The following is a 27872-nucleotide window of genomic DNA, read 5'->3' as shown; positions in this document are numbered from 1 at the left end:
AATAACAGGAGCTAATGAGGGTGCTCTTGTAGCATAAGAGCTGGTATGAGAGCACACAAGTCAAGCTTGGTGTAAAATTCAATATGCATCGGCACTGTTTCCAGGAGGAGAAAACACTTCTGTAAGGAGAAGCTATATAAATGGTTGTTGAGAGAATAAATGAGCCACTTTTCAGCACTTAACTAGGCACTGCAACTCTTTTCTGACAAAAATGATTGCTCCTGGCTGACTGGTTTAGATGAAAAGCTATTGAATGAAGTAACCTTACACAAGTAGGGCAAGCTTTATCATCTAACAGCGAAAGTAGAAATTGACTTAATATTCATTTACCAGCTGGGTGATTCAGTCCATCCCAGTAACCAAAACTGCAAGCGATACTGCAGTTCTTTACAAAGATGTAAAGCCAAATGGCAGGAGAAGTGGTGCACTGCTACAGTCTGTGAAGTGTTTTCTTACTTTGTTTAAGGAAAAAACGTTTTTCCTTGCATCCTAAAGTTATGCAGTCTATGTGTCAGTGTTAGCATAAATGAAGGCTGCATATGGGCATTTCAGTCATAGTTCCTGTCTAGCACTCAGTGCTTCTGGAATAGAGTTGGTTTACTGCACATGAATATAAAATGGGTAGAAGGGTGGAGCATTATGTGAATAAAGTGAAGGACAGGATAAATTTGAGAAAAAATGTATTTAAAGGTAAACCAATCTCCCATTAAGAGAATGGAATGAAGTAAAACCTGAAGTCCTGAGGAAACTAAACTTGACGATCTGCATTATTCAGATTAAAATCACATCTGGTAATTACCTGGGGGTTGGATACTCAACTAAGAATGTAGGCTGTTAATTTTTTTGGCCTGTCTTCTCTAAGCAAAATATCAGCCTTGCAATGCACAATGTAAAAAAATAATCAAGAAATCACTTGATTTGGCTAGAGTAGAAAAAAGTAAAAAACCATTAGCAGGGAAAGCTGGCTGTTGCTGTAAAAATTGAAGTGCCAATCTTCCTATTATGGGTTTTAAGCCCTTCAAAACTGTGTAATTAGACATGACTTCAAGTTAAAAGAAAATCCTCCACCAAAATGTGATTAATGTAACAAAAGTAAAAAGATACAATAAAAAGGAATCATTACCCAAATTCCATTAATAACCATTTAACTATCAACTCGAGTTCAAATGGCAGTAACTCCTTGGGCAGTATTTGCTTCACCACAATTTTAGAAAAGGTGCAGGGTCATACAGAATAAGAGGTCTTGACTTGATATTTGAGCAGCTTCTCTCATGACTAGCCTTATGCTGCATGCTTGCAGATAAGCAGTGTCAGGAAATGGTAACATAACAAAAATATCACACTTGTATGCCTAACCTGATACATGGCTTATGTTACATAAATTCATTTGCTTTGAGTACCTAAATAATGCATGATTGACAAATTATGTAGTCCGACACCAATATTTCAAAATGAATGGCACAATAATATTCCATAAAAATATTTGTAATTCAGTTTTTGTAAAGCATTTGTAGAATTCTGCAACTTGTTTGAACAATGAGCACCTTAGCTAGTCTTAAATAAAGAATAGTCTATCTGTAACCCTTTTCCCTAAATTCTTTTCCAATCTACATGTTCTACAGCATTGATACTCATGGTTTTGGGCCTGATGGTTATTTCTGGTAACTACTGGCAGGCCAAGGACCAGTATGCCATGTGTTAGTTGTAATTATGTTAAATCAGCTGTAGCAAAGAAAGACAATTCTTTCACATTAATCTCTGTATATTATGAGCAAACAACACTGCATGTTGATAAAAAATTGTCATATTCTGGGTCGGCTACTGTATATCAATATGCTGACAGATTTCCAAATACTCCACTCTTACTGTCTTTCAGCAATGTTTTAAAAACTTGCTTGAATTGGAGCTAATGTGGTTAACAGTTTTAATGAATGTATTCATTGTTTCCTTCATCTTGCCAGAAAACATCACACACTAAATAGTTTGATGAATCACGTAGAGTAGCAAATTTATAGCAGAATGTTCTGCTACTAAACGTGAGGAAAAGCTCTTTCTGTTACAAACCACCAACTGACCCCTAATCAGACACCAGTTTATTCTTCAAAAAAAACATTTACTGTAGCAAAAGTAGCCTTTCCAGTTGTATGAGCCTTCAAGGCACAACAACTCTTCCTTGAAGACTTTTCCATTGTGTCTTACAAACATTGACAGTTAGGTTGCATCTATATTATCTGTAGACTTGTCAACTGTAATGGAAATGTGATCAACTGACTTCAGTTCCGATAAATGATCTGAGAAAGAGTCTTCAAGCAGAACTTTGACCCTGCATGTGTGGAAAAATAATAAACAGTTTGATCAGTTTGATCAATCTGGTGTACATGACAAAGCCACGCAGACCCTGTCTTATCTATAGTGCACATGACAAGTGCAACTTCTTGTTTCTCCTAACGAACAAAAAAACCACAAGTGACCAACTGATGAACTAAAACCACAAGTGACCAACTGATGAACTTAAAGGATGTGGTAAATGCTGATCCAAGCAAAATGTTGTAAGATGTAACGGTTTGAAATTCTTGTGCAACTAAAGTCATAAGACAAAGGCCCTATAAAAGATTTGGGACACCGACCCCTCGAGGCAGATGAAGGGCAGGTGTCCTAGGACTGTGCTTCTCTGTCATCTTACCTTTGCCTGGTGTGTATTAATAAAAGATTTTTTACTAACTTTAATTATATCTCTCTGTCTTCAGTCTCAAAAAACGACACTATAGAAAAAGTGTCAACACATGCTACTGATGAATTAGACATGTGTACTTATTTCATCTGGATTAATATTTTTTTCTTTATATTTTTCCCTTTAAAAGTTCTTCAAGGCTATCCAAAGTGCAATCTTTTACTAGTTCTGTGTCCAAAAAATGGCTCCCCTTTTAGCTAATTCACAAGTAACAGGAAATGAAGCTGATGTTGCCTTCTCTTGTGTAGTTGTTGCCACTGCCATAACTGTTACAAAACATTCAGGGAGGAATTCCGTCTGATCTGGGCTGGGCTGCCTGGTGGAGAAGCTAAAGCGAGTCAAGCATCCTTTGTTTGTTGTGCTGGCTGATGTTAGAAATGTTAACTGAAAACATGGCTTGACAAATTAAACAGAATAGACTGGCGATGGTATGAGATGGTAAAATAAAGGCAAACTTGTCTGTTAGTGTACGAATGAAATGTCTATTTTCACCTTTCTACATTTCTACTCTTGCTACTACCCATCATGGCTGCTGATGTCATTTGAATACATATTACTGGTAGCTCATTGGCTGATGTCCCTGATTAGATTGGTGGACAAATCAAAAACATCTGGCAGCCTCGAATAGACCTGCAGGCTGGACTTTGAGTATCTGTGATCTACACAAAGAAAGTCATGTTTAAAGCACCCATGAAAATAGGAAAGACATATACAATTTAAAACTTTACATTAATTTAAAAAAGATTTAATGAAAATGATGTAGCATACCATACATTAATTAGCAGGATTCTAGTAAGCAGATTGCCTTGGTAATTTTATTTCACTTAATTCTATTGTCATTGTACTTAAGGTCTGGACTGGCAAACTTTATGGTATCCTCTGTTATCTGTTCATTCTGTCACTAAAGCACAGGAATGTTCTGCTATGGAAAACATTGTTTCATTTAAAAAAAAGAGCGGAAGCCTCTTTATCTAATTGTAGTATTATTATTAATGACTACAGACCAGTGTTCCTTAAATCTCACATCATGAAAACCTTCAAGAGGTTGGTCCTGAACAATATGAATACTCTTGTGAAAGACCACATGGACCCATGGCAGTTTGCCTATTGGACAAAAAATGGAGTGTAAAGTTTAGTCATCTAACCACTCCAAAAGGCTTATTCACATCTAGACAAAATGGAAGCACTGTGAGGATTATGTTTTTTGATTTCACAAGTGCCTTCAATACCATCTAGCAATTTCTGTTAATTGGTGAGCTCAGAGATATGCAGCTGGATGTGCCTATGGTGTCCTGGATAATAGACTGTGAGATTTCCAAACTCTTTTGAGACCCTCCACAATGGGACGACACAGAGAGGCACGAATGCTGTGTCTGTTGAGGGCTGCTTGTCTGTCGCCAAGGCAACCGCAGGTTCACAGCACCACAGAAACAACTGTAAGCTGACTGCTTCTGTGCACAAAGTGCCTCTCACCTGATGGTTAACATTATAACGTAGCCATTGACCTGGACCCCACCCTGCCCAACCTTACTGTTCCTGTTCCAAGTTGAATAGCCTCATCTTTAGGTGCAAGACAGTGACACAGATGTTACAAGATGTATAATAAACTGTCTGTCTCTGATGTGGACATAAAACAACGCTGGAGCGCAACAAGGAAACGTCCTGTCTCTATTCCTCTTCACAATGTACACCTGGCAATATAAATATAACACCAGGTCATGTCAACTGCAGAAATTCACTAATGATTCTGCACTAATGGAGTTTCCAGCAGACATACCACATGCACTTTTGAACAGATAATCCACGTGAAGCTAAGCATGTTTGGACCCAGCCAGTATTTGGATAGGATGACCATCGAGGAAACAATTGGGTTGCTGCTGAAAGAGGTGTTGGTAAGCCTCCATCAGGGGAACATTACCCTGTTCTCTGTTTGTGGATCCTAGAGTGTTAGCGCAGTGATGGGTACACTGTGCTGCAAAAATAGTGCCGTCCTTCAGATGAGGTATAAAAATGAGGTCCTCATTCTCTGTAGTCATAAAAGGTCCCTGGGAATCTTTTAAAAAGTGGATGGTGTTTCCCAGTGTCCTGGATAAATTGCCCATCATGGCCTGGTCATTGTGGCCTTCTAATCATCTTCTGTCTCTAATTGGCTATCTCTCTCACCCCTTCTCCACCTAATAACCAATACAGTGCATCCGAAAAGTATTCACAGCGCATCACTTTTTCCACATTTTGTTATGTTACAGCCTTATTCCAAAATTGATTACATTCATTTTTTTCCTCAGAATTCTACACACAACACCCCATAATGCCAACGTGAAAAAGTTTACTTGAGGTTTTTGCAAATTTATCAAAAATAAAAAAATTGAGAAAGCACATGTACATAAGTATTCACAGCCTTTGCCATTAAGCTCAAAATTGAGCTCAGGTGCATCCTGTTTCCCCTGATCATTCTTGAGATGTTTCTGCAGCTTAATTGGAGTCCACCTGTGGTAAATTCAGTTGATTGGACATGATTTGGAAAGGCACACACCTGTCTATATATAGTCCCACAGTTGACAGTTCATGTCAGAGCACAAACCAAGCATGAAGTCAAAGGAATTGTCTGTAGACCTCCGAGACAGGATTGTCTCGAGGCACAAATCTGGGGAAGGTTACAGAAAAATTTTTGCTGCTTTGAAGGTCCCAATGAGCACAGTGGCCTCCATCATCTGTAAGTGGAAGAAGTTTGAAACCACCAGGACTCTTCCTAGAGCTGGCCGGCCACCTAAACTGAGAGATCGGGGGAGAAGGGCCTTAGTCAGGGAGGTGACCAAGAACCTGATGGTCACTCTGTCAGAGCTCCAGAGGTCCTCTGTGGAGAGAGGAGAACCTTCCAGAAGGACAATCATCTCTGCAGCAATCCACCAATCAGGCCTGTATGGTAGAGTGGCCAGATGGAAGCCACTCCTTAGTAAAAGGCACATGGCAGCCTGTATGGAGTTTGCCAAAAGGCACCTGAAGGACTCACAGACCATGAGATACAAAATTCTCTGGTCTGATGAGGCAAAGATTGAACTCTTTGTTGTGAATGCCAGGCATCACGTTTGGAGGAAACCAGGCACCGCTCATCACCAGGCCAATACCATCCCCACAGTGAAGCATGGTGGTGGCAGCATCATGCTGTGGGGATGTTTTTCAGTGTCAGGAACTGGGAGACCAGTCAGGATAAAGGGAAAGATGACTGCAGCAATGTACAGAGACATCCTGGATGAAAACCTGCTCCACAGCGCTCTTGACCTCAGACTGGGGCGACGGTTCATCTTTCAGCAGGACAACGAACGTAAGCACACAGTCAAGATATCAAAGGAGTGGCTTCAGGACAACTCTGTGAATGTCCTTGAGTGGCCCAGCCAGAGCCCAGACTTGAATCCGATTGAACATCTCTGGTGAGATCTTAAAATGGCTGTGCACTGACGCTTCCCATCCAACCTGATGAAGCTTGAGAGGTGCTGCAAAGAGGAATGGGCGAAACTGGTCAAGGATAGGTGTGCCAAGCTTGTGGCATCATATTCAAAAAGACTTGAGGCTGTAATTGCTGCCAAAAGTGCATCGACAAAGTATTGAGCAAGGGCTGTGAATACTTATGTACATGTTATTTCTCAGTCTTGAAAGATGCTGTATAAATGCAGTGTCTTCTTCTTATATTGACATAAGGGATGAGACAGAGTATGGGAGTCTGGTGGAGAACTTGGTGCTAAAAGAATGGTCTGCAGCTTAACATCAGCAAAACCAAAAAACTGGTTGCTGATTTTCACAGCACCAAAGAACCTTACGTCTGGTCATTATTCAGGGAGTGGATTTGAAGGTGGTGCGCTGCTGCAGGTATTTTGGGGTCCACATCAGTAAAAGATTGACCTGGTCTAGTGACACAGAAGATCTACATATATGAAAGGGCAAAGCAAATTATTTTTCCTTAGCAGACTGTTCCTTTGATGTAGGTAGTGACATTCTTTACATATTGTAACGTGTCAGTTGGTGTCTTGCACCCCAAAGGCGAGGCTGAGTCTCAGTACTTTAGCAAAACCAGTTGTATTCCACTCAAAACACAAACAGCAAGGTTATTTATTGTAGTGGGACCTATCATTCTACTATACACAGACATAGCAGGCAGGATTGGGACCAGGTCAGTGGCCAAGTTATAATGTTCCCTGCATTACCCATCGGGTGACCAGCACTTTGCATGTAAAAGTGGTCAGCTTGTAGTTGTTTCTGTGGTGTTGAGAATCTGTGGTTGCCTCAGCGATGGACAAGCAATCCTCCCATTGGTGAGAGTCTCAATGGAGTGCAGAAGTCTGTGATAGCCAGTGTAATTTTCTCTGCTGTAGTGTGTTGGGCCAGTAAACATCACTGCAAATGAGGAGCATCAAATCAACAGGATGATTAAGAGAGCAGGCTCAGTTATAAGATGCACTGTTAACACTCTAGAGGTTGTAGCAGAGGAAAGAATGAAGAGAAATTGCCATTATAAACTATGATGGATATCCTCTTTGACACACAATCATTGAGTACCTGAAGCCAACAATTTTTTCAAAAGAAGTATGGAAAGAAACAATACTGGGTCCTCTTTATACCTACAGCAATATACTGTTATAATACAGTACCTCACTATGACTGCTCCAACACAGAAACTGTCTTCTTTTTTGTAATTCTTTCTCTATATAAGAGGCGTGTTGTTGTTGCATTTTATAAGGTTCTGTAAAAAGCTATGTTCCTTTTTGGGACAAAATAAGTAGTGTAACAGCACTGACAAATTGCATCAGCCAGAGACGAGTCACCCCTACTATGAGCTGGCACTCCATCATGAGAATGAGCAGCTTAAGTGCTAGCTGCAGAGTCACCTAAAAAACAAGCCTGCAAAATTATAAGCAGAATTCCACCTAGTGTGTTAAATCCCTTTAAGGATATCAAACCACTTAAAAGAGCCATGTAAAGAGCAAAAAGAATCCATCCTGGCACTTGGCACTGGTGCTATATCGGTGTTAGTAGTGGGATGAAAAGACCTACTGCTAAATGCAATGGAGATCAGCAATGGACCTGCTTGGCTCTTCTGAGGAGTTGCGGAAGAGTGTTGAGGCTGAGATCGAGGATCTGGAATGCTGTTAGCAGCATCAGTACAACAGGGAAGGCAGTGACAGTGCAGCACTCAACATCTGCTGTGCCACCTGATAACAAATCTCTCAAGACACCTGCTGATGTGCTTTGTCACTGGCCACATGACTACAGCAAAAATGTCCACTCCATTATTTCAAAGAGTTGTGTGCTGGTTGAAGAAGTTGGAAGTGGTAGCTGGGAGAAGCAACTTCAAGGCGAAGGCTATTTTTCGGCTTTGAGAAGTTGCATCAGCCAGTGACGAGTCATTCATAGTATGAGCTGGCATTCCATCATGCAAATGTACAGCTTCAGAGCCAGCCTATACAAATAGAAAACTTGCTATGTCGCAAATAGAGTTCTATCTATTCTGACAAAGCTGGGCAGTCTTTTTAAAGATAATAAGCCACCTAAAAGAGCCAGGTAAAGAGCAATGGATCCATTCTGGCACTGTGAACCAGTGCTACAGTGCTGTCTGTCTATAATTAAATTATGGCTTAATGATAGGTCACTCCAGCACCTGATGAAGCCCTCAAGACCCATTCTTCTCAGTACCTGAATGTCCAACTGATACCCTCAAAATTCAAAATATTAATATTTAAATTGCAAGTCATAGAACTTTCAAACATAAAAATCTACAAATTTTAAAAATATTGTGTTACGATTTGATGAACTATACAGAATCTACTGACATCAGTCTTTAAATACAGAATTCCTACAGTTTTCCATCCATCCATTAGATAGATAGATAGATAGATAGATAGATAGATAGATAGATAGATAGATAGATAGATAGATAGATAGATAGATAGATAGATAGATAGATACTTTATTAATCCCAAGGGGAAATTCACATACTCCAGCAGCAGCATACTGATAAAAAACAATATTAAATTAAAGAGTGATAAAAATGCAGGTAAAACAGACAATAACTTTGTATAATGTTAATGTTTACCCCCCGGGTGGAATTGAAGAGTCGCATATTGTGGGGGAGGAACGATCTCCTCAGTCTGTCAGTGGAGCAGGACAGTGACAGCAATCTGTCGCTGAAGCTGCTCCTCTGTCTGGAGATGATCCTGTTCAGTGGATGCAGTGGATTCTCCATGATTGACAGGAGCCTGCTCAGCGTCCGTCGCTCTGCCACGGATGTCAAACTGTCCAGCTCCATGCCTACAATAGAGCCTGCCTTCCTCACCAGTTTGTCCAGACTTGAGGCGTCCTTCTTCTTTATGCTGCCTCCATCCCGCTATATCCTAACTACAGGGTCACAGGGGACTGCTGGAGCCAATCCCAGCCAATATAGGGTGCAAGGCAGTAACAAATCCCATGGCAGGGCATCAGCCCACTGCAGGACACACACACATACACACCCACATACCAAGCACACACTAGGGACAATTTAGGATCGCCAATGCACCTAACCTGCATGTCTTTGGACTGTGGGAGGAAACCGGAGCACCTGGAGGAAACCCATGCAGACACAGGGAGAAAATGCAAACTCCACGCAGGGAGGACCCAGGAAGAGAACCCGGGTCTCCTTACTGCGAGGCAGCAGTGCTAGAACTGTGCGGTTTTTTCAGAGAACTGCAAAGGATTGGATTTGGTTACACTCGAAGCCTCTGGAATACCCTGTGATCCATATGACTTTAAATTGGATTATGTGGGTTTAATAAAGTGAAGTTATATAAAAGCTACACTTAGAAGGCCATAGCCCACTAGCCTTGATTAAATAAAGAGTACTATTAAACCTGAGGTATACATTTTATTTGTCCATTTTCTAAGCTAGCTCTTCTCATTACAAGGTTTCAGAAAGCTGAAACCATATAAAGGTAGCGGCATGTGTGAGCTAAGACAAACTTCAGCACGGTGAAAGAATAATTATTAGCTTTAATATTTATCTAAATCATGTGTCAAAACTTTGTTGAATATCGAAACCAGACTGGAATTTGTCAATTTTCACTACATACTACCTACTATATAAATTCATAAAAGGCATTCCTTACCTTTAAAGACAAAGTCTACCACACAATTGTACATCATCCATTCAAGAAAACAAAATTCTTTTAAAGACAGATTTGCATGGCTTTCTGTAAAATCCCACTGCAAAATATCCTGGTACTTAGACACTTCTTTTTCTATCTTTTCCATCTTTATCTTGTTTTCAATGGTGGCCATGAGGAATATAGGTTTAATATGAAAGTTCTCAATTACTTGAGGCTGTGCCCATGTCTGTCTCAATGCATGCCGGCGATCAAAGAAGCCTGGATGGCTTTTAATTGCTAAGATGAGTGTCTTGGAACTCTTAGTTCTGCCACACAGTTCCTTTGGTTCTGATATCACCTTACACTTGTAATCTTGTAGGTGGGGAAACTCCTCTTTGTACTTTTGAAAATCCAAGACATAAGCATATTTTCCATCATAAAGCATCTGAGAGTCTCTCTGTATTGGAGACTCTGTACTGGTTGACTTTAAGGTGTTTATTTTTTTAATATCATCATTATCTTCCAAAGAACAGTATAAGACAATGCTCAACAGTATGTTGAAGGAAAGACATACCATAACTTTCAGGCAGTTGCTCATAGTTTGTTCATCTGAATCAAATTCTGCAAAAAAATAGATTGATACAATTTAAATAGGAAATGTTCTGTTAATATTAAACATAACAATTCATCAGTGATCAGTTGACAACTAAAAACTCAAAACACCTCCGCCTGTAACTTTAAGGAGATAACAGTGTGTCAGGACACATGTCCAGTATAATTATTTTCTGAGAGATTCTGCATTGATTTTTGTCAAACATTTTCTCCCCTCTATAGCTTTATTCCGAGGTACATGGTTATGTGAGAACTGTATCCTATACATATTGTGATGCGTGAGTCACTGTCTTGCACCCTAAAACACAAGGCTAAGTCTCAGTACTTTAGTAAAACCGACTTTATTCAGCTTGAAACAGGAACAGCCCGGTTATTTATTGTAGCGGGATCTGCCACTCTCCTATACACAAATGCAGCAGTCAGGCAGGGTCGTGGCCAAGTTAGTGGCCAAATAATGTTGTTCCCTGCATTATAATGTTTCTCAAATTACCTCGGATTTCCTTCCGTGGCATTCCACTGCAGCTCTGTGAGACTGCTGTTGCCCCGGGCAACACACAAGTAATCTTCCACAGACGTGGCAATCGCACATTGGGATTCACTTCGGCATGTTGTCCCATTTTGGATCCAAAGAGATTTTAGAAACCTCACAATATATACAGTACACAGTGGCAGACCACCATTTCTGGGTCCCTAAAGAGTGATATGTTATGGCGGCCCCTTCACAAACAGCAACAAGGACGGGGCAACCACTGATATCTGCTTCAATGGGATTGTTCCACAACAGATCATCATCATTTTTTTTTTTTTAATTTAACCACTACATCTCAGATTTCAACTGAAATTGCTGAACTGGATTTTTTCCACATGTCAAAGTCACTGCTGTGAACAAACATTTCCTGTACATTAAAGTTTCTGAGTTATGTGAGGATGAAAATTAGGGAAATGTTATATACTTGCATGATGCTTCATAGAATGACAAAATAAAATATAGAAAACACCACAGTAAATATAACTTTTATTTTATACACCTATGAGAATGCATACTACATGAAGAACATTTTACAAAATGCTCTAATACTAGAAACATATTCACATACAGTTTTTTCATAAGAGAGCTTCTTTGCATTGCCATTTTCTAAAGACAATATGCATAAAGAATTTATGTGCTCTTTAGTCATGGCAGACCAAAATTTGTTCTTTATAAAGGATAGCTATGAAAAATTCCTTTCTGCCTCACAGCTCGTGATAGGCATTGTGAAGTACAGCTTAAGCACAGTAGTAATATTGGGGAACACTTCAGTTACTCTTTCAATTTGTTATATCACTTCATCTACTATTTGTATCTACCAATGAAGATACTGATTTTTTATTACCTTTTCATTTTTACTCTATTTTAATTATGCATAGTGTCACACATGTGCACTTGAGAAACAACTTAAAGACTCATATAAATGTAATAACACTCCCAACCTGGTTTGCCTTTTCCATTCCTCCTTCTGCAGAAGCAGTGGTTGACATCCCTGTCCCCAATGATGTCACTCCCAGATCCCGACCAGCTGAACCCACCTATTACTTTCCTTCCAAATGAAAAACCGGCTTCAATGCTATTTTGGAGAATGATGAAGAACATCTCACATTTTAAAGACATTCATATTTTTGATTTATCATGTAGCTCTTTTTATGGCACAGTTTATTATACATGGACAATATTCATTTGAAATAGAAGCATGAAATAATTTTTTTCCATTTTTAATGCCTGTGGAAACCATCCCGGACACTAACACAGACAGACACAGGAAGTCCCACACACACACTAATCACCATATTTGCAATATTTACAGTTCTGCATGCAACAAAGTAACAAAGTACCCCCTACACCAAACACCTCTCTAAAGTCTGGGTCTCTCAATAGTTCTTCCTTTCACTGCCTCTGCTCCTCTCTCCCGAGCTTTGTCCTCTTTCTCCCGACTCCAGCTATTGACTGGAGGAAGGCGGCCTCTTTTATATCCATATTTTATATCCATGTGCTCCAGGTGCCCTCTGACGATCTTCCTGCGGCACGTCCTGGGTGGTGTAAGTGCTGCATGAGCACCCGGAAGCACTCCGGGTGTCCCTGGTATATCCTTCCGGCAGCACTTCCAGGTGTGGCGGAAGTGCTGACATCCAGGGCTTCTCAATCCTCCGGGCACCCCCTTGTGGCCCAGGGGAGGTATAATCCCTCTCCTGGTCCTTCCAGGCGTCCCAGGTGGGCCTAAGCCTCCAGCCAACTGCCATAAGCCTCGTAAAGCAGAAAGCATGATGTCTTTCAGACAGGTACCTAGTTGCTAAAGAAGAACTAACTCTTGTGGAGATATATATGGTAAAAGTTGCCCTGAAACACAATAGAATTTTTTTATACAATCTTCAGCAAGTAGGGCCAGACTGGAAAACTTATTCAGACTGGAAATCCCAAGTCTAAACCAGGCCACACAATATACATCCGTTTTCTTGTACAGGCACAGACTCAAAAAAACAACAAACACCATTTTGTCTTAGAATTTATATGAATAAGGAGACAGTAGATTCAGCTTTTACACATACATTTAATTCTTAAATATTTGTAAAACTCTGATAAAGTGTGGAAAAACACTTCATAAATGTAAACACTTAATAAATAAATAAACCATGTAGTTCTACATGTATAATATTTATATCAAAACAAATGTGCCAAAAGTACTGAACCATAGTAGACAATGAAATCCACAGTGTATAGATTATGCTTACAATTTCAACTGTGAGGTTGTAATCTATACAGCTGCTGTGTCAGTGTCTGGATGGTAACGCTGAATACTCTTCCACAAAGTTTGAAGTGTTGGTCAAAAAAGACCACTTTCAATTTCTTCAGTAGAGAAAAGACTCAAAAATGTCTCAGTGCCACAGAATTCTGTTAAGCATTCTTTTAACGAATACACTTAGTGAACAAAAAACTATGACACATTTTGTGTAGCCTATTCAGTCACTCTCTTATTATAGCGCTAAGTTTTAACTGTCAGAGTGTGAAAGACACACTTTAAAAATATTAAAATAAAATAAAAATAAGACACGTACATTAACAAACTTATCATGAAATTAAGAACAACAGATACATTTAAAAACACAAATCATTCCACTGACATACGTGTTTTATTAATAAAAAAATAAAATAAAACATTTTGTGTAGCCTATTCAGTCACTCTGAGGGAAAAAGAAAAAAAAAACATTTAAAAAATTGATCGCTACACTTCATTAAAATTTGAAACAAAAATAAAACAAAATAAATACACAGTAATAAATACCAAAACCTATGCAACATCCAAATATAATTCAAAGTATATTATGAACTTTTAAACAATCTTCACATATAACTTTAATCACAAAAGCACCAGACGTATGCACCTCTCTTCATAGTGCTCCTGTTTAACTGTCAGAGCTCGAGGCGCACGTCAAAACTTGACTTGAATAAAAACAAGAAACCATCCAATGAGAAACCAGAAAAGAAACCCTCCAATGTTAAACCGAAAGGATTTGTGCCCACTACAGAGCAATAACACCTGCTCATTTTCTAGTATAACAACATTATATAATTTACCATTAGTTTATTTCACTGGTTGCTCTGAATGCCAGGCCAGGCAGCAGGCCACTGGGAAAGCTCCAGCTAATTGTAAACGTCAGTCTGGCTCTGTCAGCAAGCCAAAAACTGTGAAATTAGCAACTGTTGACTATTTGAGGCATTGAACATATCTAATATTAAATAACAATACCTGAAAATACATCTAATATTAACAGTTCAAAAGTTGTGACTTACAGAACATTGGCCATTTTTAGTAGTGCTCAAATTTTAGTAAAGTTATGGCCATGCCTCCTTTTTTAAAGCCTCTATATCTCAGAAACTAATGAACATACAAGCCTAAAATTTTGCACTCTAGTCACTGGGTACAATAACATTACATTCAGGAAGTAACAAGCAAATCAGAGGTGCTTTTAATTTTGTGTGGATTTTCCCTATACTAACTCTCTATACTAGCTCTCAAAACAACCTTATTTTTTTGAGACATGGATCCCACGTGAGAGAGGGAGAGAGATAGAGAGAGAGGTTAGAAGCACGTACTGATACAGCACATCGCCGCACCCACCACATGACAAACCAACTCAGGACCCCAGGTTAGGACCTGAGTGCAGCCATGCAATGGGTGACACTTCAGCACCACACTAGTTCAGATGGAATGGGACAGTGTGAGGTTTTTTATGGTGGCTGGAGTGCCAATTCTGCCACCAACCCCCCGGTTTTTCCCGGCAGGTTGGAGTGCCTACATGCAGTCCCGGATGCAGATTTACGTCATACCCAGGATGGAGCACACAGGAAGCTGGAAACATTTCTTTGAGATTTTGGTCCATGTTGACATGATTACATCACACAGTTTCTACAGATCTGTCAGCTACACATTCATACTGCAAATCTCTGATTCTACCACATCCCAAAAATGTTATATTGGATTCAGATCCAGTGTCTGGGAATGCCCCTGAAGAACACTGAACTCATTGTCATGTTCATGAAACCAGTTTGACATAACTTTTGCTTTATGACATGGTGCATTATCATGCTGGAAGTAGCCATTAAGTTGTGACCATGAAGGAATGCACATGATCAGCAGCACTACTGAAATAAGCTATGGCTTTCAAATGACTATTGATTGGTATTAACAGTCTAAGTGTTCTGGAAAACACTCCCCACACCAATACACCAACACCACCACCAGCTTGGGCTGTTGACACAAGGCATGCTGGGTACATTGATTCATGCTATTGAGTCCCTACCATCTGTGTACCTCAGCAGAAAATGAGATGTATTCGATAAGGCTACATGTTTCCAGTTTTCAGCTGTCAAGTTGCGGTGAGCCTCCACTGCAGCTTCAACTTTCTGTTGCTGGTTGCTAGGAGTGGAAGCCAACATCTTCTGCACTTATAGCCCATCTACCTCAAGGTTTCATGTGTTGTTCATTCTGAATTACTGTTCTGCTGTAGCCTACCTATCAGTCTGGCCATTCTACACTGACCTCTTTCATCAACAAAGTGTTTCAGTCTAGTTGTTTTTATTTATTACAACTTTCTGAGTAAACTTTAGGGTGTGTTTGAAAATTCCAAGAGATTTGCAGTTACAGAAATACACGAACCTGCCTGTGCAGCATCAACAAACATACCACTGTCGAAATCACTGAAATTACATTTTTTCACTATTCTGGTGTTTGATGTAGCTCCTGACCTGTATCTGCATGATTTTATGCATTGCACTGCTATCACATAATTGGATGAATAGATAATTGCATGGATAACATTAGCACTTTTTGAGGATGTGTGTGTATGCATGTATGAGATGGTATAAAATGAGAGGTTATTTGTTGCAAATCCTGAGATCATCTGAACCAGGGTTGCTCTCAGAATAAAATTGTCAAAGGTTGCTGCCTAGGGAGACAGGCAATGAGGTAAGAGCACAGCTGGACTTCTTTTAATATGAAAAAGAAAAAACTACACGGATATGCTGTTCTCCATTACGTGTGCAATCTTGGAATGTGGATCATTACTCATGAATATTCTTCCCTTGCAAACAGACTTCCTTGGCAAGTTTTAAGACTTTCGTTTTTAAGTTTGTACCAATGTTCCCTACACACCTTTTTAAACCACAAAAACTGGCTCAGGATTTTAAAATATTTATTGCAAAATTCTGCAATTATGAAAGTGATTTCCCATGGTAAATTAATCTGTACTATAATTGTGAAAAAATAACTTAAATAATAAATTAAAAAAATGCCAAAGTTATTCATTAATGCAAGAAATATATCTTTAGCCTCTAGAAGGAAACCAGTGTACCCCAAAACAAAACATTCACACTTCAAGCTGACAACTACCCAGTCAGAATGTTTTCCCAGGATATTAGACCTGTGACACAGTGGCACTAAATTTTGTACCATTGCTGGTAAAGATGATTCAAAATGTAGTTCCATGCGTGCTATAAGAGCCAATATTATAAAGTTAAAGCTTTGAGTTAAACTCATATTAGTGTTTGCTTAATTTGAATAGAGTATCATTTCTTTCATAATCATAGACAATGGTATAGTCTTTTCCCCCATCAGTAAGTACGAGATAGAACTTTCCTGCTATAACTGTGAAACAGTGTGTTAATTGTTCAGTTGTTGTTAAACCAGGTCCCAGTACACAGGGACTTAAAAGACCCATTTTCAACTTATAAATAGGGTAGGCATACAGTTTTCTGACCATCATTTTAAAAATTGTAACAATTTCAAATGTAACAAGATTTAAGCTTTGAACAGAACAAGAATTTTTCTTTTTTTTGCTGTTTAATTTTCTCTTTTTTGTGTGAACTGTATTGCTTTGAATTTTAGCTAAAACTTATAAAAACAAAGATATTTTGTCTGTGGAATCATTTTGGCACATTAGGATTTTGTTGAATCCCATTTTTAAGCTAGAGCTGCTGAACTTTGGTAATTTTGGAAAAACGCAGCTACACATGCATTATGAAACCTAATTTATTTATTTCAGGGTCGCCTAGGTCAATCACTGACACCCATTGTTACTTGGGCCAGGCTCAGTTATATTCAACAATTGACTTTGGATAATAATAATAATAATAATAATAATAATAATAATAATAATAATAATCCTGCTGATGCTAAAATCTCTTTTGAAAGCTGTTTTTTCTTCCAATTACCAAACATAGAGAAGAAATGTCTATATTACAACCATGACATTAAAGATGGTGAACATGGTAAAGCACTGCCTGCATACAAGATTGATAAGAAGGCTGCAAAACATTTTCCGAATACTTGACAACAACTGAAACACACTTTAGAAGAGCACTTAGAGATATAGGGGTGTGAAAGTGTGCCAAAATATAGCTGAACTACTAGTTACTTGAAATTATTTTATCACTAGCTGCATGTGGTCTTCTGGACAAAAAACAACCCAAAGACTCCCTAGCAGTTTTACTGTATTCGTGAACTTGGAGAATTAAGAATTACCCAGTGCATAGGACATGGACCCACCTTGTGCTTGCTTCCCCACTGACTTTCGTAAGAAGACACTGGCAATACCATATCTTAGCTGTATTGCTGGCATATGAGTCCTATTAATCTTTGTCTCAAGAAAATACCTCCAGATAGGCAATGTTTTTACTGAAAACTCCAGCCTTTCCCTCAGTTACTGAGGTGTTTCACTTGCACGTTGTTGAGCTGCGCCGATTGCTTCATTTCAACATTGTGTCTCTTCGTCTGTGGCATTAGCACGATGTTGTTGTTGTGCAATGGCGTTTGCTGCACACAGGTCTTTCATAGTAATAAGTGAGGTGCATGCAAGTGCCAAAAAATGTAAAAGTCCATGCATGCACCATCTACTGGATGTGGTTGAGTGTGAGTAGAATGGACTTCTCCATACACACACGGGTCTCTTATTTATATATGTCTCATTACATGACTGACACCTTTATCCATTGTGACTTATATTTGAGATACAATAGGTGACATTTTTTTTCGATTCCATTTGGAGAACAGGTAGGTGAAGTGACTTGCTCATGGTCACGCAGTGTCAGTAGCAGGGTTTGAACCCACAACCACAGAGTTTGAAGTCCTAGGTCTTAACCACTACACCACTCCACCTGCTATTTTTTGATAAGTGCATTATAATACCTTTTCAAAACAGGCTCCACAAAAAATAAAGAAGTACACAGCTGTAAAATGTACAAACAAAATATTATACCAACAAGTCTGGGTATCATGTGATTGGCAGAGAAGAACTGGAAAGCTTTTATGAAAGTCATGCAATGGGAAAAAGGTGAAATGTGAATGACAGAAATATGCTTTCAGATGCCTTGTTTGAAGGAGGTCAAAGGATGCCAGCTGCAGAATTCCATAAATGCATTAGTGAGATTTTTTCACATATATTTAACACATTGACTGCTGGACCATTTATTACCAGGATGCTACCATATAGGTCTATGCATATATGACAAATAATGAACTCAATCAAAACTCATAAAAAATGTAAAGAAATGTATTTAAAAGCAACATTGTATTATTAACTGTCAAAATGTAAATAAACTATATTATTTTACCAACAAAATGACTAAAAGATTTGAATGAAAGAACTTGAAGCATGACATCATGCAGAGTGCAAACTTTGAAGTACATGTGTGCCAAATATAATGTGCTTCTTTGTGCCATCCATGATTGTTGCACACAACACATTTGGCAGTTGGTGACTGTTTGTGCTCACTGGGCAGTGGAATGTCCATGTATTGTTTTCCTGACAGTCGGGACAAGTCAGATGCATTGTAATGAAGAAATGCCTTTGGCGCAAATATCTGCATCAGTGCCAGAGCCTAAATGTTCCAAATCATCCAGTTGATTGTCACTATCTTGATCACTGTCATTATCATCAAAATATTCATCTTGCAGTAAATCTAGTTATTTAAAAACATCAGCATAGCTATTTATTTTAACAGGATCTACCACTCTCCTATACACAAAGCAAACAGGCATTGTCAGGGCCAGATCATTGGCCAAGTTATACTGTTCCCTGCATTTATAATGTTTCTTGAAACACTCATAGGCGACAGGCGCTTATATGCAAACCGCGATTGGCTCGTACTTGTTTCTGCAGCGCTGTGGTGCGGCACTGCAAAACTGTGGTTGCCTCACTGACAGACAAGCAACCCTCCATAGACATGGCAATCGCACTTTGTTGTGTTGTCCCATTGTCGGGGGTCCCAAAACCTCACAATATATATATGAAAGTACTATAGTGGTAGGTAACTGAGATGTGACAGCAAAACTGGCTGTGTCTATAGTGGCTGTATACTGAGATACAAGTTCTCTTATATGTTGCATTTTGACAGGCTCAATGACATACAACCTAACATGTACCTCATTTTCAAAGCATTAAATGTTATGAGTACTGCTCTTATGTAATTCCTAAGTGCTAAGTATGATTGCATTTGTCGGTTCAATTTTTTGCAAAGTGTTCCAGTGTAATTGCAAAAACTATGCGAGATGTATTGAATAGAGAATCCATTTTATGGGTGTGTACCTTTCTAATTTTTTGTAAATGAATAATCTCTTTTAAAAGAAATTAAATCAAGCAGAAAATATTATTGAATGATGGATTTATGTGAATATTACAATTGGTCTTATATACCACTCCACATTTTCTGCATTTCTTGGAACCTGTAAAAGGTAGCTTTTCAAGCAGAAATTAGAATGGAAAAAGACTCAGTCATTTAGTCTGGTTGTCACATCTGGTAAATGGACTTCTGCTCTGATCCAAGACCAATTATTTTGTTTGTTGGATGTCTGTGCAAAATGGCTATAGCTGCATTTTTCTGAATGATTAATTAAATGGTCTACCGATTCATTATTTAATTTTTAATTATTTTAGATTATATTAGCAATTAATACCAATTTAAATTTAGCCACCTTTAGTGGATATTTCTATTTTTCTTGACCTATAAACATGACCATGTGATGGACTCAAAGATTTCTTTGATGTACTTGTCATTATAGTGTGCAGTAATAAATAATCAATATGCCTCTGTGACTTATGTTTTAAATGGCTTTACAGCGTATGTACAGTATACATAAACACATAAATTAAACATGAGAGTCAAGCATTTGGTATTTTTACATTTTGTCATGTATATTTAGTTTGCATTTATACATACATTTTAATGAAGGCCTTACATCAGGATCATTTTTAAGCTGTGAGTTAATGCTCCTTTCCAAATAGGACAGACCTGAAGGTCAAACATAAGAGATTTTAAATACCAGGTACATGCTGGAATTGTCTGGTTAGAAGGAAAAGCAGGAAGAAAGGTAATTTTGGATATTGCATCATTTCATTTGTGAACAAAATTTGAATAAGATGGTTAATAGAAAAGCTACCCACTCTACTGCTTCTGGTTCATCCTTGATCACAGAGGTTTAATGTAAGACTCCTGCCATAATGGAATTCATGCTACCTAGGACTAGCTAAAACCAAAAATGTAACAACAAACAAGAAACTTACTCATGATCCTATTTTCCCTGTTGCAGTGGAAACTGTTGCACTCATGATGTGCGCTTCCTTCATGCACCTTAAAAGTAATTTGTTTCATTAAATGGGTTATACCTCAGCACCACACTAGTTCACCACAAATTCTGCCACCAACCCCCAAGTCTTTCCTTACAGGTTGGAGGGCCTACATGCAGGGATGGATGCAGATTAGCATCATACCCAGGACGGAGCAATTGCAGTTTAAGGGCCTTGCTCAAGGGCCCAACAGAGCAGAGTCCGTTTTGGCATTTATGGGATTTGAACTGGCAACCTTCCGATTACCAGTGCAAACCTGTTGCCTCAGAGCCACCACCCCGCACATAAATCAATTAGTAACATCAGTTAATTGACCAAATGGAGCATGTGCCCTTAAAATATACATTAACATAACCTGCCCCCAATTACTGTTATTTCAATATTTTTCTCCCCAGGGAATATATTTTATTGCACTCTGTATATTGTACATGACAATGATGGCATTTCCATATTTGAGAAATTAATTCATGACTTTTCATTTTCCCTTTCTCTCATGGGTTTTTAGTGGGCTAGAAAGGCCCATGTAAGATCACCATTTTCAATCACTGGATTTTCTGCCACCACAGAAGCAGCATGATAAACTTTTCTCCTCTGTCTTTTCTGTTGCTATGCTTTGGTTCCTCTCTTATAAAATTGTACATCTGAGTACTGAGTCTCTCCTCTTGCCTAGTCAATTTTTAGTAAAGAGCTCCAGGTCACATGGAGGATATGACAAGCAATGAGGTTCGCTTTCAGATGGTTCTTTTACCCTCTTCATGGTTATTCCAGCCACTCTACTTTGTTGAGGCAACTTGGGGAAGAGAACCTGTTTCATGAGTCACATATCAGGCATTCTAACTATATGGCCAACCCAGCATAGCTGATGGTGTACGATTCCAGTTTTGCTGCTCCTATCTTCCCATTTACCCTTGAGTATAGATTAATGCTTGCTCTATTAGAATTTGTTGGTGGTTGATGACCACTGTGTGTGGCCGAAATAGTGGGCTGCACATGTCCTGTTAGTGATCTCATCATTGATTCTGGCAGAGGATAGAAAAGAAAAAGGAAAGTGAGTGACTTGGTTAAGCTGGGAAGTATTGACATTGACTTCATCATCCGGGGTCTCACCACCTGAAACATGTTGGAAGAAAGTCACGGTCTTAATATACAATCTTTGAAACCAGATGGTGGATAACGATAAGATACAGGGAGAAAATTGGTGAAGTGAGGATGCTGCCTTACTTTATGTCAGTCTTGATCTGGGCAGAGGATGAGGTGCTTCCATGAAACAAAATATGAACCTTAAAATTTAAATGCAATGTCTGGGCAATCACAGTGAGTTTAATAAAGATAACAAATGTATGAAGATCCTCTATAGATTCTGATGGCAAATGTTTTTAAAGGCTTTCACCAGCTAGAAGTAAATGAACAACAGAGAAAGACACTGTTCTCTGGACGTCTCCTGGATGTAAAGAGCAATTAAAATCATGTCAACAGTACCACAAGCAAAGATGAACCTATGAAAGAATTCCAGGAGGAGCTCCTCCATGGTTCAGTAGGATCCTGCTGAGGATCTTGCCAGCAATGAATGCAAGGGAATTGCCCAGTAGTTTCCCCATGCCAAATTGTCACCAATCCTGAAGATGGGAACTCAATGTTTTCCAAGATGTGCACCCTGCAAGAAAGTAAAGGATCAACCACTTTGAAGATCTTTGCCAGTATGTTTTCTTGGTTTAAGTGATCTATTGGTTTTCATGGCTTGGGTGGAAATTTCAAACTCAAACAAGGAAGAAGGAGCATCAATGTGGGAAGTAAGTGATTGCTGGCGGAGCCAGGTGATGATGGTTCCAACAGCTTAAGTTATATGGTCCAGCAGGGACGGGACGTGCTGAACCCATCACTCCAAGATGGACTTATCCTCCCACAGAAGAGTAGTTCAATCAGAGTAACAATTCCTTACATTTCACTGATCTGCATAACTCTGAATTTCAGTAGCTTTCATAGCCCAGGCATTTCCATCTTGATTGCTCTTGGAGCTTTAAGCTTTTGTAATTTTTTTCTTTTACTTTTGTACTCTGAATCATTTTCTGTCTGGACATCTAGGCCAGGCAGTTTTGGTTGATGAGGTTTATGATCATTTTCATTGAACCAATCTTAATATTTTCCTGCTTGGTATCCAAGGGACTCAGTGGCAATCTTTGTCACTGTCTTTTAAGACCTGCTGCTCTCATTAGTAGAGTGTGCAGAAAGAAACTCTTATGCACAAGCAGAGTAAATCCCAATCAAGCCTCTTGCATAGAGTAGGAAATGTGTACAGATGCTGGTGTGTTTTCACCTTCAAGTTTACCTTAGGGACATAACCAGCAATTGTCAGCTGACATCATTGCTCTGGTGATCATGACATCAGAGTGGTCTCACACTTTGAAACTACTTCAATGCAAACACAGAATGTGTGTTCAATTTGGTATAAGTTTAAGAGCAATGTTTTAGGTTTCTGTTTGTTGTTACCAAGTGGGTGAAGAGAGAGCAAATAACAATTATTAAAGCTTTTCCCAAAACAACAGATTTAACAATAGGCATCACTGTTGCTTTTCTGAATTTGGCAAACTAAAGTGAAGGTCTTACTAATATGCATAAGATTCTCAAACAAATTCTGTGTTGTGCTTTTGGAGAACATTACTGGGCAAAAGACAGGGAGTTTCAGCACCTTTGAACAGTCATTTTTAAAATGTTTAATCAGTATAAATCACAAAGGCAAATCTTTTGCTGGTGTGATCCCACACTCCTTCAATAACCTCCCACCTCTTTTCAATAAAACAGATGAGTACATTATAGTGTGTTACAGACATATTATTTATGTCACAACACCATTTCATCCACTAGTGTCCAGTAACTTACAGAATGTACCTTAATGAAATTTAAATCAAGCACTGACATCAATGTGTAGGTGTATATAAAACTATGCCAGGATATGCAGTATTTAACAGTAACAGAAAAATAAATCAATAAACATTTAATCCAAACTCTTGTACAATTAACTCAGACATTATATATACTGTACATGCAAATATTATTTTTTTCTGTCCACCACCTCTCCTCTGCTCTTATTTATAACTAATCCTATTTCCACTACTCCTTGGGCTGTTGCAGTATTTACCATTCTTAACTTCAACACAAGGCAAAAGAAAGGTGAGAGGGCTATGGCGGTTGAGCTGCACATTCTTATACACTAACCAATAAATCTGAGCATTTATTTTACTTATTTTCTACTTCTTTCTAATATAAAAATAACTATATAAAATATGCATGAATTGTAAAGTTTAAGTAGTTAAAATAAGCAAATACCTTTTGCATCTGTGTAAAGAGCAGTAGCTAGAGAAACAGGGCTAAAGTCAGCTCACACAGCCATAACTCTGCCACAAATCACAAATGGTATCTTATCAAAAGTTGGGCAGGATACTCACATCAAAGATTTTCTAAAATCTGTAACCTGACTCATAACCACAAGGAGGTCCAAGTGGCAGTTATAACAGTACCTCAAACAAACAAACTTTAGTAATAGTTTTTTGGAGCTGTTTAAAAAAAATGAAAAGAAAGGACAAAAAGTAAAATTAAATAAATGTTGGATGCTAGCTTGTGGGCTGGCGCTGTGCACATATAATGTCGTCAGCACACGTTGGCACTGTCACATTTGTCAGTGTCTTAACTAGTAGCTTCTAACATGACTCACTTTGAATTGAACATGTAGCAATTACTGTTATTGGCATATAAAGCATGGTGTCAGAAGTTCAACCACATAATTCCGAAGACCAGAAATGCACTGCTTTTGTTTCATATTCTAAGCATAGATGAAGACTGCACTGTTGTTGTCCGTTGATTCAAATGAGTAATGATTTTCAACTCACCATAACCTTTCCTCACCCACACCCATGGCTACACACATTCCTCCTCCTTCAGAAATGGAAATGAGTGTCAGCCTAGGTGCAATCTGGGATGTTTTCAGATCAGAATTCAAAGATTCTTGCATTTTAACTGATTGGAAAGGATGGTGCAATTCCAGGACCTACTTTCACGGGCACTGAGTACAGACACATCTAACAGCACAACCTTAGCCTTTCAGTCACAGACCAGACATACGTAATGGCCATTCTGAATGTGCTTAAGGGTTACTTTAAAACTGTAAAGAATGTGATTTATGAACAATACCTATTTGTTAGCTGAAAACAGTAAGAAGGGGAGTAATTTAATGGTTTTCCTATTTGGCTAAAAGAAAAATTTGCCACCTTTGAGCATGAAGCATTAGGAGATGAACTTATTTGCGATAAAATGATGCTTTGTATAGTAAATGAAGCAACCCACAGACAGTCACTGCGAGAGCAAGATCTCATCCTGGCTATGGCCGTGGAGACATGTCAATCAGCAGAGTTTATTTATATGAGACTTAGATCACTGTATCTGGACAAACCCCTCATGGCCAGTTTTAATGCCAATTCAAAGCAGATTTATAGGAGGCAATTGCTCATCTCAAGCAGATCAATTCTTGTGCTCAGCTATCGCCCATCATTCACATGGATGTGAGAGGTAACACTTTCCAGCCTATAGAAAGTGATGCAGTTTTTGTGGAACAGCCAACCACGTTGCTAGAGTGTGTCTGAAAAGCAAGAGATGCAAATGGAAAGGAAGCTCATTAACATAGATGTAGAATTAAATCAGGCAAGCAATAGTTCTGGTAATGATGTTTATTGCTCAAAGCACATTCACACTATGGGTGCTAGGTCTTGTTAAGAAATGGTTTGTTACACTGCAGCTTCACAAGAAACAACATCACTGTTAGATTCTGGAGCTACTTGAAATGTTATGTGATCAAAGGACAAAATGAGATTATCACCTAGAGCTAAACTGCATTCCAGTAATCCCAAGATAACTGTACTCATGTCCCCTCCCTGAGAATCTTTGACATGTGAGTGTGTTGTTTGTTGAAATTGTGGAGAGTACTTAGAAACCTCTGCTGATACAGGTTACAATTCCAGTAGAGCTGTACCCCATCAAAGACACCCCATCAGTGCCTCTCATCTGTGGTGGTTTGACTAAGTGAAATAGCTTGACTGAAATGAGTCACACCAACTGACTTTCTCCCAGGCCCTATACATGTTGACCGAGACAGGTCAATGCAGCCAGTTCCGTGTGCCCCATATAAATTGCCATTTGTTATGAAGAATACTGAGAAAGCACAGCTTGACATACTGTATATGAGGCTAACTTTACTTCAGTGGCTTAACTGACTGATTAGATCAGCAACATGGCAATTGTTAAGAAGCCTAATTAACTTCATCTGTGCATTTACCCAAAATTTTTGAACCAAGTGCTGCAATTTTCTCACTATACTATGCCCACCCTTGGAAATGCTAGAAATGTCAACTCCAGCAGATGCAAAAGCTGTACAACGATATGTTGGGTTTGGCATGTAATTGAGCAAGTTCTTATCATGTGATTCAGAACTGTGTGATCTCCTAGAAAAAACTAAGTAAGGATGCAGTTTGTCACTGGCTCCCAAAACATGAGGCAACTGTACAAGACATTAAGAATCTTTTTACCATAAGTTCAGTTTTACATTATTATGTCATTTCTGTTGTCTCATGCGAGAGGGCCATCCCTTTTTCTTCAATGGCATTGACTCCAGATGAGCAAAACTATGCAAAGACAGAGAAGGAATGCCTGAATAGTTTATTTGTACGCTTTCACCACTGCCTCTGTGGCTGAGATAACATCATAGCAGAAACAGATAACAAACTTCTCATTTATATGTTTAGCAAATTGCTTCTCTGTACACCAAAACAATTTCAAAGTATACTTCTTGCTGTACAGCATTACAACTTTAAGGTAGTATATAAACCAGATCCTGAGATTTGTACTCTCAGCAGAGCCACCATAGCAGACAGGAGCCCAAGTTCAAGGCAAGCATAGTACTTTGTGCATTACAGCATCAGCAATTTGATTTTAAACACATTAATCAGACCGATTATCTTAATGTTACAGGTCAGCATCGTATCCAAATAAGGCATCAAACATAAAAAGACAGAAGAACACTGAAAACCTCTAAATGGTGTTATCCATAATACTTACTGATTGCACAGACCAGGCCAACTTAGCATTCAGAGAATACTGGTTTACAGGGAAGAGGTCAGTGCACAAAATAGCATGCTGTTTAAAGGTTGAGAGTGATCATCACAAAATCAATGTGGCCAGAGATTTTAATGCAGATATATGTAATTTGCATTGGTGGAGAAGCCTGTTACAGACAGGCACGTGGCACTTTCTATTGACCCAGCATGCAGACTGAGTGATGAATCTAATGTGTACACATCTGGGATGAGGAAGAGCAGGTTTGAGCCAGCATTTTAGAGAAAACAAACAAGTAAATACAAATGAGCCAATGTGCTTGAAAAAACACGAGTGGATGTGCATTCATTCTTTTTATTAACTTCTCTTTAGCACTACATGTTTGCAGGGAGATGGAGACAATGTCAGTGACATGGGGTGCAGAATACAGCCAAGCTAAGATTTAAACCAACTAACTCTCTGTTATACCTTACAAAGCACTGTTAATAGAAAACAGACTGCAAAACATTCAATGTTCAATTTGAATTATACTGGAAGTAAAAACAGCAAGTCAAAATGGTAAACTGTCAATATGTTTGAACAATAAGAAAGGAAATACCCATTTTATCAGGTTTACAAACTACACTACTACTTTAGTAAGTTTTGGACATACCTTAAAGTGGGTGGTCAATTCTGCCGTAGTTTAGTTTGTGTAAAGTTTAAAAATAAAAACAACATAAAGTTAGTTTTCCATTTGATGATATGATAAAAGTGACTAGAAGAGAAAATCCACATCACTTCTCACTTTCTTATTGTGAATGTTCATGAAGGGAGTCTGTTCAAGGCTTTAAAGAGAAAAGCAAAAAGGGTGTAGTACAACATTCTAATATCAGAAGAATAGTTAATGCTATATAGACAGGACATACATTGACAGCAGTTATTTTGTTCTTTTAAAGAAGAAAATAAAGAGCTATTTCCTCACGGCCATAGCAATTACTAAATAGTTAAGAATGACAATAAACAGGTATTTTTAGTTTCAGCGCCACCCAAGAAAAAAAAAAACGACTCATCCATCTGTGTTAGAGATGTAAAACAGGGGTGTGTCCTTCTTACAAAAATTTTGTTGATCAAAGATCAAAAGGAAAGAAGCAAAAAAAAAAAAAAAATTAAGAAACTTCAAGTTTCAG

General features: G+C 38.6%; 1 protein-coding gene across 1 annotated transcript in view; it reads right to left on the bottom strand.

Moving 5' to 3' along the window:
* The window catches only part of LOC120517071 (N-acetyllactosaminide beta-1,3-N-acetylglucosaminyltransferase 3-like), a 100846-nt gene extending 73251 nt beyond the window's left edge, over positions 1-27595 (bottom strand). Inside the window, exons 1-2 of the mRNA XM_039739154.1 lie at positions 27359-27595; positions 9865-10464 (exon numbers count right to left, since the gene is read on the bottom strand). Coding sequence (XP_039595088.1) covers positions 9865-10441 — 577 coding nt within the window. The 5' untranslated portion in view covers positions 10442-10464; positions 27359-27595. The remainder of the gene's footprint in view (positions 1-9864; positions 10465-27358) is intronic.
* Positions 27596-27872: the final 277 nt, after the last annotated feature.

This window comes from Polypterus senegalus, chromosome 1 (genome assembly GCF_016835505.1).
Source record: "Polypterus senegalus isolate Bchr_013 chromosome 1, ASM1683550v1, whole genome shotgun sequence".
Lineage (NCBI taxonomy): Eukaryota > Metazoa > Chordata > Cladistia > Polypteriformes > Polypteridae > Polypterus > Polypterus senegalus.
Note: the sequence above shows the minus strand (reverse complement) of the source record. Positions and strands in the feature narration are given on the sequence as shown.